The sequence below is a fragment of the Ciconia boyciana genome, chromosome 2 (assembly GCF_034638445.1).
Source record: "Ciconia boyciana chromosome 2, ASM3463844v1, whole genome shotgun sequence".
Classification (NCBI taxonomy): Eukaryota; Metazoa; Chordata; class Aves; order Ciconiiformes; family Ciconiidae; genus Ciconia; species Ciconia boyciana.
In genome coordinates, this window is record NC_132935.1 from 161,090,341 (window position 1) to 161,105,647 (window position 15,307).

Here is a 15,307-nt window from a genome sequence, read left to right on the forward strand (position 1 = left end):
CATTTTTTCTGTGGTGCCGTCCTACCTGTTGGCCGAAGGGATCAGAATCCTGAGTTCTGTCCCTACACCACCAACTGGTGGGCTGATCCTTGCCAAGACATTTTTGGAGGAATTATAAAAATCCCTCTTAGAGAAGGGAATTATATATGGTACTTAGGCAAAACAGGCATTCCATTTATAAATATAATTACTTTTGCTATTCCATCAAGAAAAAGAATTTAGTAGTGAGGGATACAACAGAGAAAATTATTTTTATGTGTTGACACAATATAAATAGAAAACAGATCCGGCTGAAACTAAGTGGGAAATGAAAAACATGAGAAAATATGTAACTGAGATTACCAATTGGGGGGTGACTTATGACCACTCTAGTGCATTCTTTCCAGTGGAAGTACAGTCCCTCATTTTGCTTTATGTTTGGATCGTAATTATGTGTGCACTTATTTAACAATAAATGCACAAGCTTACTTTGCATTTATCGCCAAATTATCTTCTTTTGACTGATGACCTTGAACACTGCAAGGCGGGCACTCTTCTCCAGTGCAAAGTAGGGAACAGGATACAGCTTGCACATAGTCCCTCTGCTTTAGCGTGCTGTAGCACAGGTTAGGGAAGAAAGGAGTGAGTATGCCATTCACACTCACATACAGTGACTGGATGCAATATTATCACCTAAGGAATGACTTTGACCCCATCTCTTGTATTCATACACATGCTCCTTTTACTCAGGCTGCTTGTCTGGGTATGTCCCTTACTGCACGTCTTCTGCTTTAGATTTGTGAAGAATATTTTTATCCAGCATCTTCATTCTTAATATTAATGATTTATCACATATGGTGCACTATATTTTTATAAAGCTGTAAGATACCATGGTGATTAACACCATATGAGAACCTAAATAGAAGGGAACAGGATAACAGAAATGTCCTCCCAGCAGACATAGGGCTTTTGCTTGTTTTTAGGGAAAGTATCTCAGCTGCATGATTTTACTCTGTACATAAGAATTGTAGGAGTTCCATAATAGAAGACTGTACTGTACTTGACAATGTTGTAGAGAGAACAAGAAACCTTATGTTTAATTTCTCTCTAGCCTTAATTAGAATTTTCAGATCAATTATGTGAGGAGAGATTGATTATTCTAGCTCTTTTGACCATATAGATTTATTACTTTGATTCAAGGAGGCAGGAGAAAAAAATGTAAGAACCACAAGTATACCCTTGTGTTTATGTATGTGCATATGTATCTCCCCATATTTCTGGTAGGAAAAGATCCCAGCTTCAAATAGCCTTGCAAATTTGTCCTGTCAATATCGCAGTCCACACACAAAATCTACTCACTGAATCAATATGGTAGTGAGAAACTAATCACATTTTACTTACCCATCCAAACACTGTGAAAGCCTGGAGACACTGCAAGGCTGCTTCGAATGAACGTACTACTGCTGGGAACACTGCAGGCTGCTCACACGTGCCCACAGCCCTTCTTTTCAAACAGCTCTGTCCTCACCCACCTGGATTAGGACTGCCACTGGGAGAGCCATTCCCCCCTGCATTACTGGATCCAAAGCAAGGATTTTTCTGAAGTGTGGCAGGCCAGCAAAAAAGGGGATTGTCTCTGGGCACTGGCATATACAAAGCAGCCAGCGTGGGGGCTGCTGGAAAGAGTCAGGTACCATGTGGTACAAAGGAGCTACAAAGGAGCTGAAATTTTGGCTCCTGACGGGCTCCCATGGGGGCTGTGGGGATGCCAAACAGCGGGCTGCAGGCTGGGCTTCCCTGGGTGCTGTTTGGTCCTCCAGGTCCAGGGCTGCAGGGAGTGCCGGGAGGGCTGCAAGGAGCATGGGGAGATGAGCACTAGCAGCTCCCCATGCATCTTCCCCCGGGCAGCGCAGGAGAGGTTAAATAAAAAAATGCATTGGGGAAAAGGCTGTTTCTGCAAAACTGGTCACTACCAAAGAATGGCAGCCAGGCCCCCAGGGATGCTCTCCTTGCCTAAGGATGAAATGGGATTACGACGGTAAGGTTTGCTGCACTATAATTAAGGTGGTGTCAGGACTTTCATTAAAACGTGTGTTTTTGTTGAGGGGCTATGGCTTGGAGAAAATTTTTGGTTGAAGCTGAAATATAACATTGTTCTCAGCCAGAAAACACATGCACAGCCTTTTTTATATATTTAATTTAGGATCTCAGTATAGTCTTGACTGTGGAGGCTCTACTATTGTTTCCATATGGGTATGTAGCTAATTGGTTTAAAACATTAGTTATTAAAGAAGTAAAGGATTGAATTCTGGCTGGACCTCATGTAGGTGACACGTCCCCATTAATTGTCTGCAATTAACTTCAAAAACCAAAGGCCAAATTCTGCCCTTCTTACTCAGACACGTAGTTTTACTGAAGTAAACAGCTGCAAACAGGATTGGGCTCCTAGTGTTGACCTGACTTCAACCCAAGGCACCCGCCTCTCCCACATTATCACTCCTTTAAAAGTGAGGCCATCCTGTCTGGGACAGAGAATATTTCCTTGCAAAAATGGCAATACATAACAAGGTTATTTTTACTAATAGTATCTAAATTCCTATTATCGTAGCATCCAAGATCTCATATAAGGAACCAGTACCCCTATGCACTAGGTGCTGTACAAAACACAGCATAAAAACATAGTCCTGCTCAAAAAAATGCATGATTGAATGCACGCAAATCCTTTCCCCTGTTTCACGGCCAGGTTTGTATTATTTCTGTTAAGTAATCTGAGTGTAATGCACCACTCCTGCAAACAGCAAACACTGCTCAGACATTTTTATTTAACTTTCTGCATGATAAAGTCCTAACTTCACACCAGTCTATTGTCTTTCCCGAGAGGTGCACACAAAGTGGCCGGCTACTGCCCTGTGTGCTTGCTGCTGGCTGTGGGTTTTTTCCTGGCTTGCATGTATCTGCAGTGCAGCCAGCATTTAGTGTGTACTGGTTTCAGATACTAATTCGATTTTACTCAAACTACTGGCATTCTACCTTTTGAGATAAAAAAATCATGCAACTAATATTATGTCATAAAAGATTATTTCTCCGCTGCCCACCACCACATATATGTCAAAACTAAAACTCAGAATATTAAAGTTTATAAAATAACAGTTTCATAAAGTTGTAAACAAGACATGAATTGCAACGAATTAGGCAAGTCACAACGAATGGAACTGAAGTTCGTAAGTAACTTGTGGATGCTTTATGTGACTTCACATGGATGGTAACAAAATACAACATAGTCCATCATTCCTTATAAGAACAAATTATATAAATTGCTAGTTTAGGAAGAATTTAAGCATTTCTGCAAATGCTTAAACACAGAACAAACTTTATTCAGGAGGTAGTTGTCTTCAGTTAAACTATTTATGCATTTAGTTACTTATCTGCCTAATTTAGCATCCCCAGGATCATGGCCTTGGTATGGAATAACTTAATGAATTTCAATATAGTGTATCAGCTACCACTTGTCAAAATAACAAGATTCAAATGTAAACAAGTGATGCTCTTATTAAGTGCAAACATGTACAAAATTAACATTCCTAATAGACAAAGCTTCTCCACATGGGAAGGTATTATTAATACTACTACCAGAGTCAGGCAAGCGCAATTCCTCATGTGGACAAACTCATTCCAATACAAGTACCTTTTTTGATTTAATTTAAATGAATTAAAGAAGGTAATCTGAAAAAAAGCCAGAAGATGCCAGAATGAATGAGTCTGCATGAGGGTTATACTATAACCACTAGTTTTAAAATCACACTTTGGCGTGCACAAAAAGAACATTTTCTTATGAAGATAAAAGCCTCCACGTGTAATAACTCGATATATAGACAAGCCCTAGGGGCTTGCATCTTGAGCACTTAACATTTTTGGCCCTGTCTTAATGGATAAAAAAGGTGTGTTTCTCAGTCACATTAGCCCAGTCTAAGCAGCTTAATATGATGAAAAGGCCTTAGGCTTTGGCGAGACTGAGGTGTAAAGGTGTGAGGTTAGCACATATATCACAGCGTGGGCAAGGCTGCCTTTAACACATACTAAACTAATCAAGTTAAAGCAGGCAGGGGATGGGGAGGCTAGACTGTATTAACCCATGTTCATACAAACGCTAGATTAGCTTGTGCGGAGAGTAGCTCTTGTAGACTGTTAAGTCAGGATATTTCATGGTGGGGAGCAGGTGAAAAAACAAGAACTAGAATGAAATGGTTTTCCTCATAGACTGTGAACTACACTGCCTCCAAAGAGAGCAGTTAGATGGATTTTAGGGGGACTGGACCTCCACACTATCTGTCCATTGCTCCGGAGCACCTGATAACTGGAATTCTCCAGCTGTCTGGGAATGCTGCTCCGGACGAGAAGGGAGGCTTATCCCCCACCATCTGCAGCAACAAGCATCTCCCCAGACTGCTGGGAAAGTCACCATTGCTCAAGGGTATGTCGTACCCACTATCCAGGCTGTGCTGTTGCCTAAAGTAAGACACATCTACAAGATGACAAGTAAGCAAAACTGAGGAAAAGAAGAAACAAACATTTCAAGTTTAAAACTAGACTTCTACAATGCATGTGTTAGCATATGACAATTAACATATGCTAACTTTTTTTTTTAGTCCAGCCAAGTTTAGTACAAATAAACCAAGAGTCATGTATTTGTATGATGTAATCCTGATTTTGCCACTTGATTTAGGCTTTTTCTAGAACTCTTTTAAATTATCTTGGGGTTGGTTTTTTTTAATACTGAAAAAACAGTAATTCAGCTATTTCTGAACTACTTGGGTGAATAGGAATGCAGATGAAAAAAACCTACCATGAGCAGCTGATGTGGTTACTACCCTCAACTGCCCACTGCACCTTTTCCCTGCAGTTTGCTGCTCTTGCAGCAAGGATAGCCAAATGGGATGTGCACTGGCACCACAATCTCCTCAGTTTTCAGAGCAGCATATTGAAGTAAGCAGATGTTCACTACAGTCAATTATCAATTTAGCACAGGTTAAAGACAAAGTGGTTCAATATACTGAACATCTAAAATGTTAGCATGTTGCTGATGTATCTTAAATGAAGCCTTCACTTGGTGAACTGCAATGGAAACACAGGTGCAAAGAGAACAAAAATTAAACTTTTTGGTTTATGGAGAGTGGTGAATGATCATTAAACTGGCTTTATGACTAATGTCATAAAAGAGAAAGTATCTGGATCCCATTCCTGATAGAATCTGGAATAATTTTCTCATTATTTCTGTTACATACACCGCTTTAGTTGTAAAATGGTACAACAGTATTTACATACCAGTTGTCATTTCCCTTTAATTATTTCTATAACAGCATCATTTTCCTTAACTAGCTGATTTAAGACAGCGTCCCATCTTCAACTTGTTCTATTATGAAAGTATCACTCTGTCATTAAGCTCATTGGGACAACTTATGAAGGTTTGAAGCTAAAACCGTTAGCATGCCTTGTTTAATCACTACTGCAAGGGTCTCACTTGTATTTCAGAAACACTTCCAAAAACATGGAAGCGTTTATTTTAAGGAAGGTTAGAATGTAAAAATCTAGTAGAAAGTTTCAAAGCTTCCAAAGTTAAAAAAAAAAACAGGTGTGTCAGTTCACCTGAGTTAGTTTACAATGAACAGGAAGATCTCCTTACATTCAGTAAAGCAGAGGACCTGTTCATTTAATATTACGTCTTTGCTGTAAAAATGTGTGTTTTCCAGACAAAGATAATTTATAATAGGTGGCTAGTGTGGGCCAGGTATAAACGTAAAAATTTTCCTGTCAGAGCTGTTCAAATGTCCTGAATCAACAAAGTACTCCTACACGGGATTTATGTTTGGTGACACAATTTCTCGTAGCTTGTCCCCCTGCCTTCAGTGAGTGATAAATAACGCTAGCAAAGACACAGGTTCCTGCAATTCCATCTCCACTTTAGGTTCCTGCTCACAAGTGTCTCTCAGTCCTACACAGCTCTTCACACCTTTGATTGCCACAGCGATGGCTGCAGCAGGTCACAGAACAGCTGCAGCTAGACCGGCCTAGCTTTGTTCAGACACGTAACGAGATACGGCACAGTGGTATAACTAATAGGCATAAGTCCCTTAACACGCTCTTGTCCTAGACCACACTACTCCAAAGCTAACTTCGTCCTGCCTCCACTCAGATTTTATATTGCGATAGCTACATATAGTTAATATAAAAAATAATGGAGAAAAAAAGTTAAAAACACACATCCGTGTTTGCATAAGAGACAAAGCCCAAAGCTCAACCACTTACAGGTGATCTAAAGGTATTAAACAACGTTTACATGGGAGGACCGGATGAACCATGCATGAAGAAGTGAATCTAGTGATTTCACTGAACGTATTCCTGCTGTGGGATGTGACAGTTATTCCCCACACACCTAGCAGTTGATCTGAGCCCACAGCATGCTCGTGTGTCTCAGCTCAAATCAATTTGCACATGCATAGTAGCTCTGACACATCCTAGACTCACCCAAGCCATTGCGCATGTGCAGTAGATCCACACATGCACGGTCGGTGTTTCAGGAGATGGCCATTTTTTTTAGCAGACCAGATGGCAACCTGGCAACTCTAGCAAATGCCACACCAGCGATCCCACTGTGCCGAGGCTGTGGCCTTTTACTTCCCACTCCCTCCCCTTCCCTGCTTTTTTTCTCTCTACTCCGCCCAAGCCTGGGCCTGTATAGCATTAAATGTCTTCAGTTAAATTATGCTAACTTGCCTGAGTTAACAAAATTCAAAGGCACTTTCTTCTGTGTGGACAGCATGTAAACAGATTAAGTTCCTGTATCTGAAGTCATGTGAGCAGTATACCTATGTTGTCATTTGCAGACTTCACAATACAAACATTTAGCTTAGGATATATTTTTGAATTTGGCAGAAATGAGTACCTTTTCAGTAATAGGGCCAAGAAAGTCACACCAACAATCCAGCTGTTGTCCTTGCACGGCTGAGTGAAAGGGATGGCTTCATATAATTATATATACATATGTATACATATGTGTATAGACTGAGATAAATGTATTACATCTATGTCCACATATAGTATGAAAATATCACAAAGGTCTAATTTAATTATTCACAAAGCTAGGAAATGAACTAACGAAGGCTTTTTGTTATGAAATGCTTCCCAGGAAAACAGGTCAGCAAAAGTTGCATTTGCCACAGCATGCCATTTTAATTTCGTATTTCTGAAGCTGCCAAGTGAAAATTTTGGGACGGAAGAACAGCGTAAAGGTCTGGATTGCTGTGTTTATCTGTACGTCAAAAAAATAGTGACAAACATTAGCTCCTCCCTCCCTCCCTCCCTCGTTGTACCTGTGTGCTACCCTAGGCCATTTTATCAACCGGGATTCAAACACGGAACAGAAACCTAAATGACAAGGAAGAAACGCTTAGTGCAGGGCTCTCAGGAGGTATTTGTACGTATTCGAGTCTTGGAGGTACCGCTCCCCACGATTTCTGTACGTCCAGCGAAGTTCTCCAACACGCCCGCCCCAACCATGAGTCACCCATGCAGGCTGCAGGGCAGCGGGGTTCACTTCTCTTCTGGCCATACGACCCATTTCATGATTCAGCATCCGTGCACCGGATTACTCCCTTCGCACGCGCTGCTCCAGCTCCGGGCAGCGGGAGGCAGGGAGGGAAGGAAGGAAGGAGGGACGCCCGGGCCTGGGGCGAGGGGCCCCGCGGCGCTGCCCGCCGCGGCAGGCAGGCGGGGCGGGGGGGAGGCCGCCTCAGGGGCTGCCCTCAGGGCTGCGCCCGGTGCGGAGGCGCGGCGGCGGGGGGCCCTCGGCCGGGCGGGCAGCGGCGCGGCCTCCTCCCCGCCGGCGGGCCCGCTCTGCTGCCGCTCCCACCCCGGGTGGCGGTGCGCGCCGGGGCAGGGCCCGGGAGGAAAGTCCGGGGGCGCGGCCCGCTTCCTCGCCCCGTGGCCGGAGTTTTCTCTGGCTGCGAGGACGAAGCGCTCCCCCTCCCCTTCGGAGCCGGAGTCCCTCCTGGCCTCCGGGACACGTTAAATCCCGTGTAATGAGGCTTAACCCCGCCCCGAGCCGCGGCGCAGCCGGGCGGGCAGGCAGCCAGCTAGGCCCCTGCCCGGGGAGGCCCACCCCCCCGCCGCCCCGAGCGGCCGCAGCTGTTCCAGCCGGAGCTGCTGGAAAGCGGCCACGCTCCCCAGACTTTGTCTCCCTCGCACACAGCGCTGAACTCTGCTCCCTCCCTCCCTCCCTCGCCTCCCGCGGGGCGGCCGCGGCTCCCTGCCGCTCGCTGCCTTTCTCCCCCCCCGCCCCGAGCCACAGACGCACGGCGGGGGGAAGGGGGGGGCTCCCCGCCCCCAGGCTGCAGCCAGCCATGCCCCGGCTCCCCGGCAGGAGCGAGCGCCGCCGGGCCGGGCACGATGCGCTGCCCCCGGAGCCGCCGTCCTGGGGAGCTCAAGCCATGTGCGGGGACGGGGCGGGGGCACCCTGCTGCGAAGCGGCCACTTTCATCCAGACGGGGCTTTTTTTTTTTTCTCTTCCACGGGGCCGTGGGGCAAAATAAATAAAAAACAAGGGTGGAGAGAGGGTGGGGGAGCGAGCGGGCTGCCGGCCCCCGCGGGGCGCGGTAGGGGGTGGTTGCGCGGAGCGCCCCGTGGCGTCCCGTCCCGTCCCCGCTCCGCGGCTCCGCGCTTTCCCCGCAGCCCGCCGCGGCAAGCGAGCCCGTGAGGTCAGTGTCGGCGGCGGATGGGTGTCTGCGCCGTGGGACGGGCGGTGGGCGGGCGGGCCGGGCAGGCGCAGTGTGGGGCCGCGGCAGGGGAGGAGGGCGGCGGGCGGGCGGGTTCTGTGTCTATGTGTCGCACTGGCGGGGGAAGGGAGGCGGGGGGGTTACACACCAGGGCAGCGGCGGCAGCGCCGGGATCCCTTCTCCACCCCGCGGGGAGGGGGAGGGAGCCTCCTCCCCCCTTCCTCCTCCCCCTTTTTCACCCTTCCTCCTCCTTCTTTCCCCAAAGTTAAACTTCCTGCTCCCGGCCCGGCTGGGAAGGGGACGCGGAGCCCGGCCGGACTCAGCCCTCGACACACACAACAGCTGGAGCTGTCAAAACTTCCTCCGCTCGGCCTCGGCCCCTGCCGCCTCCGCCACCGCCGCCGCCGCCTGCTCCTCCTCCGCCCCCGGGGGCTCTGCGCGGGGGGAGGGCGCAGGGCCAGTGTACAATGAAGCGGCGGCCGCCGCAGCCGGGCAGCGCAGGAGCCGGAGCCGCCGCCAGCTCCCGGGGCCTCTGAGAGGGGGGGGCGCCCAGCGGCGGGATCAGCCGCCTCCCGCTCGCTCTCTTCACCTCGCCCGCCACCTCCCCCAGCCCCGACAGACCCCGCCGAGCCGGGGAGGGGGTGTTATTGTGTGTGAGACCCTTCCTTCCTCTGCGCTCTTTCTCTTCGCCCCCCCTCCCCTCCTCCTCCTGCTCTCCCCATGCTGCTCCCCCTGCTACCTGTGCTGGTCGGCGGCGGCTGAGGCCAGCAATGCGAGGCGGAGGTGGAGGAGGCGGAGGTGAGGAGGAGAGGAGCCGCGGGAGCAGGAGGAGCATCGGGATCCCCATCACCATCCTCATCTTCATCCTCATCATCATCATCCATGTGTCTCTCTCGTCCTGCTGACTAGGATGTCAACGGAGGACAAGAGTCTGGTGGTGGCGGTGGTGGAGCCGCCTCAGCAGCAGCAGCAGCCCCCCGAGCCTGGAGCTCCCCCCCCAGCAGCAGCAGCAGCAGCCACAGACAAAAGACCTAGGGGCCGGCCTCGCAAAGATGGCGCTTCCCCTTTCCAGAGAGCCAGAAAGAAGTAAGTTCAGCGTTTGTGTGTGCGAGGCAGAGAGGGGCAGGGGGCAGGCGGCCAGGCGCAGGCAGAGCTGTCAGCGGAGACTCGCTGCTCGTCGCCCCCTCCCTCCTGCCTAATGCCATTTTGAGAAGGGCCCTTCTTTCTTCTCCTCCTCTCCCCTTTGCACTTTCCCCTCCTCCTCCTCCGTTTTCACCTTTGTCTTCCTCCGCCTGCTCTCCCTTTTACACTTTTCTTTCACCGTCCCTATTCCTTTCTTCTCCTCCTTCTTCGGAGTTTCTCTTTAGCTCTTCCCCCTTTACCCTCTTCCTCCTTTTTTCCGTGCCTTTGCACCTTCCCCCTTCTCCTTTTTGGGTCTCTTCTCCTCCAGGACGCTCGGCTGCCTTCAGCGTCGTCTGGCTACTCCCTGTGCTTGACGGTAGTTCCTCGTCGCTTTCCCTTTTTATCCCCCCTCCTCTTTTTGGGAAAGAAAAGACGGTTCTCGGCGGGTGGCGAGGAGAACACCCCCCCTCCCCCCCCAACACAGGCGGGTGCGGACGCGCACACGCAAAGTTGAGGCAGGAGTTTCTTCGCCGCCAACCCCGCCGTGTGCTCGGAGGTGGGGAGAGGCTGGCGGCGCTGGGGGAGCTGTCAGGCGGCAGCCTCTCACGCAGGGACGCGCCGGCGGGACGGTGGCGAAGCACAACAAACACAAGGGGGGGGGGTGGCGGGGGGTGCCTCTTCCTCGCCTCTGGCAGGTTTCCCTTCACCGCGGCCTCTCCCCGCCGGGGGCGCGGGCGTTCGTTAGCCCCAACGGCCGCGGCGTGCCGCTGCCGCCCCCTCCCCGAGGGAGCCGCTCCTGAGGGGCCGCTCCTCTCCCCTCAGCCCCGGGCGGGCGCGCACAAGTTCCCGCAGCGCGGGTTCGGGCAGCCCGTCGTGCCAACGACCGCTTCCCCGCCGAGAGACCCGGGCAAACCGGCGCGTATGGCCGCTCTGCTGGTGATAGGCGTGAGGTGCCGAGCCAGGCTGGGCTCGGAGAGGCCTGGTGGCCGCTTCTGTGGAAGTACCGCTGCCGTGCTGGCTGCTCTCCCCGCGGGTTATTTTTGAGTAGGATGGATCTTGCCATGACATACCTGATGGCAGCAGTAATAGGGCAAAGCTGGGCGAGCGCATTTGGAGAAGAAACGTAATGATCGTTAGTAAAATAGCCTCTGCGCTGTAGAGTCTGTTGGAGCCTCGGGGTTTCAGAGTTTGTTTCCCTTTGTTTTGAAGGGACTCTTTCCGCTTGACACCCCTTCAGTATATTTCACCAGGTGAGTTGCTGGTGCTTCGCTAAACGCCCACCCCAGACCTCACCGTCAGTTTCTGAATCAATCATTTAGGTTGGAAAAGACCTTTAAGATCATCGAGTCCAGCTATAACGTCACAGTGGAAGTCCAAAACGCTAGCGAGGGATTCTGCTGGGCTGGACCTAAACGCAAAGACTATGCTTTCCTCTATTACAATTTGTTTCTACAAATATATGGTACATAAATATCCCAGGACAGGACTATCATTAGTTTGGGATATATGTATTTTTTTAATGTTGTCGTTGATGAAAGTTTGCCTTCGAAGATTTTAATGTTCATCCCCTCGTTTTGGTGGAGATGCATTGTTTGCAGCTCCCTCTTTTAATTATCTTATGTATTCGCTCGATACAAATTTTCATATAGCGATAGCTGAAAGTAGTTGGCAAACATACACACACAGTAAAGTTCTTAGGTTCATCTCCTTTATGCTGAGTTTTACATACTTTGGTTTTATTTCTACATATAGAATCCAAACCTTACATAGGAAACCTTTGAATATTTTATTTTAAAAGAAGTTTTAGGAAGAAAAATGCAAATACAACTGAAATGTACCAGTCTGCACAAAAAGCAAAATAGTGTTATTTGTGAAAACTGACATATCTTGTAGGCCAATTTGAGGCTGTGCACACGCTCTTGATGAAAAGTGGGTGCTAAAGAGGCAATTCCTCTTTTCCAGTTAGGTTTTTGGTGTCATGGGAATATTGTTGACTAGTTTTAGGAGGAAATTAAATTTTCCTGTAAAAATATGTACTTATGCTGACATGACTATAAGCTTTTGTGTAAGAGCTGGAAGTGAAATTAGCTGAGGCAAAAATTAAAATGAATCAATATTATTTTTCTTCACACTATGATTGTTCCTGTCTGGCGTGGTGCCAAGCGTCCTTCTGTATCTTTATGGAAAACCTGTAATGTTGGTAAAGGTGTTATGACATAAGTCATAAATGCTTTCAAAACTAGGATTTTATAAAAAAAAGTTATTTTCTAACTTTCACAGAGTAGGTATAGACTGGTCTTTTTTAGTTGCATCCATTTTGGGGAGAAAATGGTTTTGTTTTGTAAGTTTTGCTATTTACAAAATATGGATTACAATTAGCTAAGCAAATGCAGAAATAAAATAAGTAAAAATATTTTCTATTTTTTTCTTGTGACTGGGTCCTGTCTTCACTTCTGTGCTTTCCAGTTGGATTAATGTGCCTCATGTAAACCAGATAAAAGAGCATATGTCAGACCGTTTTCTGTACTGTAATCACATGTCTAAATCACTATTAGCCAGTCAAATTGTTCAACCGCTTTATCCCATTATAGGAAATGTTCCATTGAATGTTCAGTCTAAGTGCAGTCTAAGTAATGATAAAACGAAGAGCCCTGCATTAAACCAGCAAAGCCAAAATAGAATAATTCCTCAGCTATGGATGCATCCATTAAAGAACAATACCATATTGGAGAATACTGTAGGTTGGTATTTTACCTTCTTGAAGGCCATGTTTTTAAGCAAATTTGATGAGTTTAAGCAGACAGATGGAAAACTGCCTTGAATCTGCTTCTGTGAGATGCCAAGGATTCTCAACTCTTCCCAGAAGCAGGCTTATGTTAAGGGAGCACAGGGTTCTTCAGTAGGACAACTCTGCGCAAGTCTCTGTCATCCTGCGTTTTACCTGGTTATCAGTAAAAATTCCAGGGCTTCTGTAGGCACAGGTGTGTATAGGGAACAGCTGACATTTCCTATAGGAGATGAACCAGGAATCAGTTTCTTTGTGGCGTTGGTACCTGGAGAGGTACTGATAGTAGAGCATGATGCTAGAACAGCTTTTTAGCATTGTTTGAAGGATATAGCTTCATGAATAGCATTGTCAGGAGACTTAATCTTAGGTGAACAGTTCATTTTTATTATTTGTATTGTAATTGTGCCTAGAGGCCAGGGCACTATTGTACTACATAGAGTACAAATGCATAAGCAAAGATTGCTTCCGCACAAACCATTTCTTAATTTAAATGTAAAGATAAGACAGTGTGTAAATGTAAGAAATGTATTGGGAAAGCACAAGGGAGCTGTGAGAATGCTATGAGCAAAAGAACATGCAGAAGTTCAAGTAGCCTGGCTATCTCAGCATCGGTGAATGATTCATAGGCATCGGACTTGGAGGATATGTTTAAAGGAGGGTAGCATTGTCACCCTGAGGATTTTCACAGATAGCTTGTTTTCTGCCTGAAGTGCTAGATGAACGCTCGTAGTTTCTTCCTTACCCCGTTGTCAAAATGTATCTGTATAGAGCAGTGGTTCAAATTTAGGAGGTAGAGTGAGAATAGGCCATGCAGAGCCTTGAAACTGAGAGCAAGTAGGTTGTTCATGATATGGTTCATCAGGAAGAAGGAAGAACACACAGAACTCTAATCAAAGCAATGAACGAGGAAAATATTTTTGTAGTATCGCCTTTCAAATTAATTTAAAAGGTGGAGAGATGGCACTTATGAAAGCCAAAAAGAATAAAGTTGCGTTACTGAAGATACAACCTGATGGAGGAGGAAGAAACTTTGAGGTGCGTGGTTAAAAAAGAAGTCTTGCTGGTATTGTGTAGGAAAAATGGAAATAATTAGGGGCCATCTCATCATATGGCCTGAAATCTTGGAAGCTTAACTCCTGTACTTGGATTATACCTCAACTTCTAGGCTATGGACCTGAAGGATAGGAATGTGATCAAAAAGAAGTTGCAGGGGAAGAGTATTGGTTCCATTTTAACTATATTGTCATTGTATGAACAGCTGGTTACTCATGAAAATATATCAGAACAGTATTGTACAGGTGCAGTAAACATTTTTGTAATCTATTTTAAGTACTAGAGCTTTCTTGATCTATACAGGTTATAAGCAGCACAAACAGATGTATCTTCTTAGCAAAAATTTAGTAGCAGAAGTCTCATTGATTGTGATCACGATAACAGTTACTTTGTAAGTCAGTATCTAAGCTCATTTTAAATTTTATTTTCGGCATGCATCAGACTGATGTATGTTACAAATTATTTTTGCAAATGTGTGCAGTCTAAAACAGCATAGGGTAATTTCAAAAGGCATGAAATTTGTGGAAAACTTTGGGTGTATTTACTTATGTTTTAATTTTCATCCTAGTTTTTCATTAGTTTGGCCAATGTAAGCTGCAGTAGGTTTTCAAAGGCCACAGATTTCACACATGCAGATAGTTTTGAGGACACGTAAGCATAGCATTTTTGCCAGGAAATGATTATTTAAGAATTTCTATCATTACTTTAGCTGTATTTGCATTAGGGTAGGCCAATATTTAAAGATATCTACACTCATTTCAAAAGAACCTTAATGTGTTGGATGGATTCTCTTAATTGCTCAGCTGTGTTTCTTTAGTTTGTCACACGTTCTATGTGATACTTGTATCTTTACTTGCCTGCCCTTTTCTGGCTTCAGAATGTAACATTTTCAAATGTAAAATATATATTGTGTTATACAATAAAAATGCTCGTAAATACACCTTCACAGGTAGGGAAAGTCATTACAACCTGGCAAGATGGAAGTCTTTCGATGGATGGGCTTTGTACAGCTATTGTACGGATAAGGGTTAAGGTATTAAAGCAAAGAGTGGCCTATACTTCTGCCTGTACAAGCCACGTATCAAAATGTTTGGCCAAAAGCCAGAAGGTACATACTCGATCACAAAGTGTGAAGATGAGGCGTTGCAGTAGGCTTCATAATCAGGACATGACATTAGCCCTTTGAGGGCCTTTCTAGTCCATTGTAGAACAGGACTGAGCTATGTGCACCAGGGTCCCCTGGGAACTTCGTGCCATTTTCTTTGGCAGCCCATGCTGCATTACTTCCTCCATCATATTCATGTTACCAAGCAATTCCCCAACTGTCATCTGTAGTTCTTGCATAGGAGCCTGGCTTAAACTGTTCACAATACTATTTTGCTCAGGAGGTAAATGATCTCCGGTAAATTATCTCTGTATTAATCTATTGATTTTCAGATCTTGGTAAGACTTACATGATGGATGACCATGAAAGTTGTTGCACATAGTGAGTTTTACGGAATTGTTTTGCCACGTTATCAAAGTTGTTAAAATATTGATTAACATGAAGTGGTGTCTTCACTTCTGTCTTAAGGATGTTGGAAATAGATATTTTTCT

The 15,307-nt window shown here is 46.3% G+C and overlaps 1 protein-coding gene and 1 long non-coding RNA gene across 15 annotated transcripts in view; one reads left to right on the plus strand and one right to left on the minus strand.

The window, feature by feature from the left end:
• LOC140648549 (uncharacterized) overlaps positions 1–9,691 on the minus strand; it is a 37,586-nt gene extending 27,895 nt beyond the window's left edge. For both annotated transcript variants that reach the window (XR_012041270.1, XR_012041271.1), the window contains exon 1: positions 9,487–9,691. This is a non-coding gene — a long non-coding RNA (uncharacterized lncRNA). The remainder of the gene's footprint in view (positions 1–9,486) is intronic.
• Positions 8,601–15,307, plus strand: part of KMT2C (lysine methyltransferase 2C) — a 204,178-nt gene continuing 197,471 nt past the window's right edge. For 9 of the 13 annotated variants that reach the window (XM_072854734.1, XM_072854729.1, XM_072854731.1 and 6 more), the window contains exons 1-3: positions 8,601–8,729; positions 9,013–9,545; positions 9,657–9,833. In XM_072854734.1, coding sequence (XP_072710835.1) covers positions 9,658–9,833 — 176 coding nt within the window. In that variant the 5' untranslated portion in view covers positions 8,601–8,729; positions 9,013–9,545; position 9,657. Of the gene's footprint in view, positions 8,730–9,008; positions 9,546–9,656; positions 9,834–15,307 lie in introns of those variants that run through there. The other 4 variants (XM_072854727.1, XM_072854733.1, XM_072854736.1 and 1 more) reach the window with 3 other exon arrangements.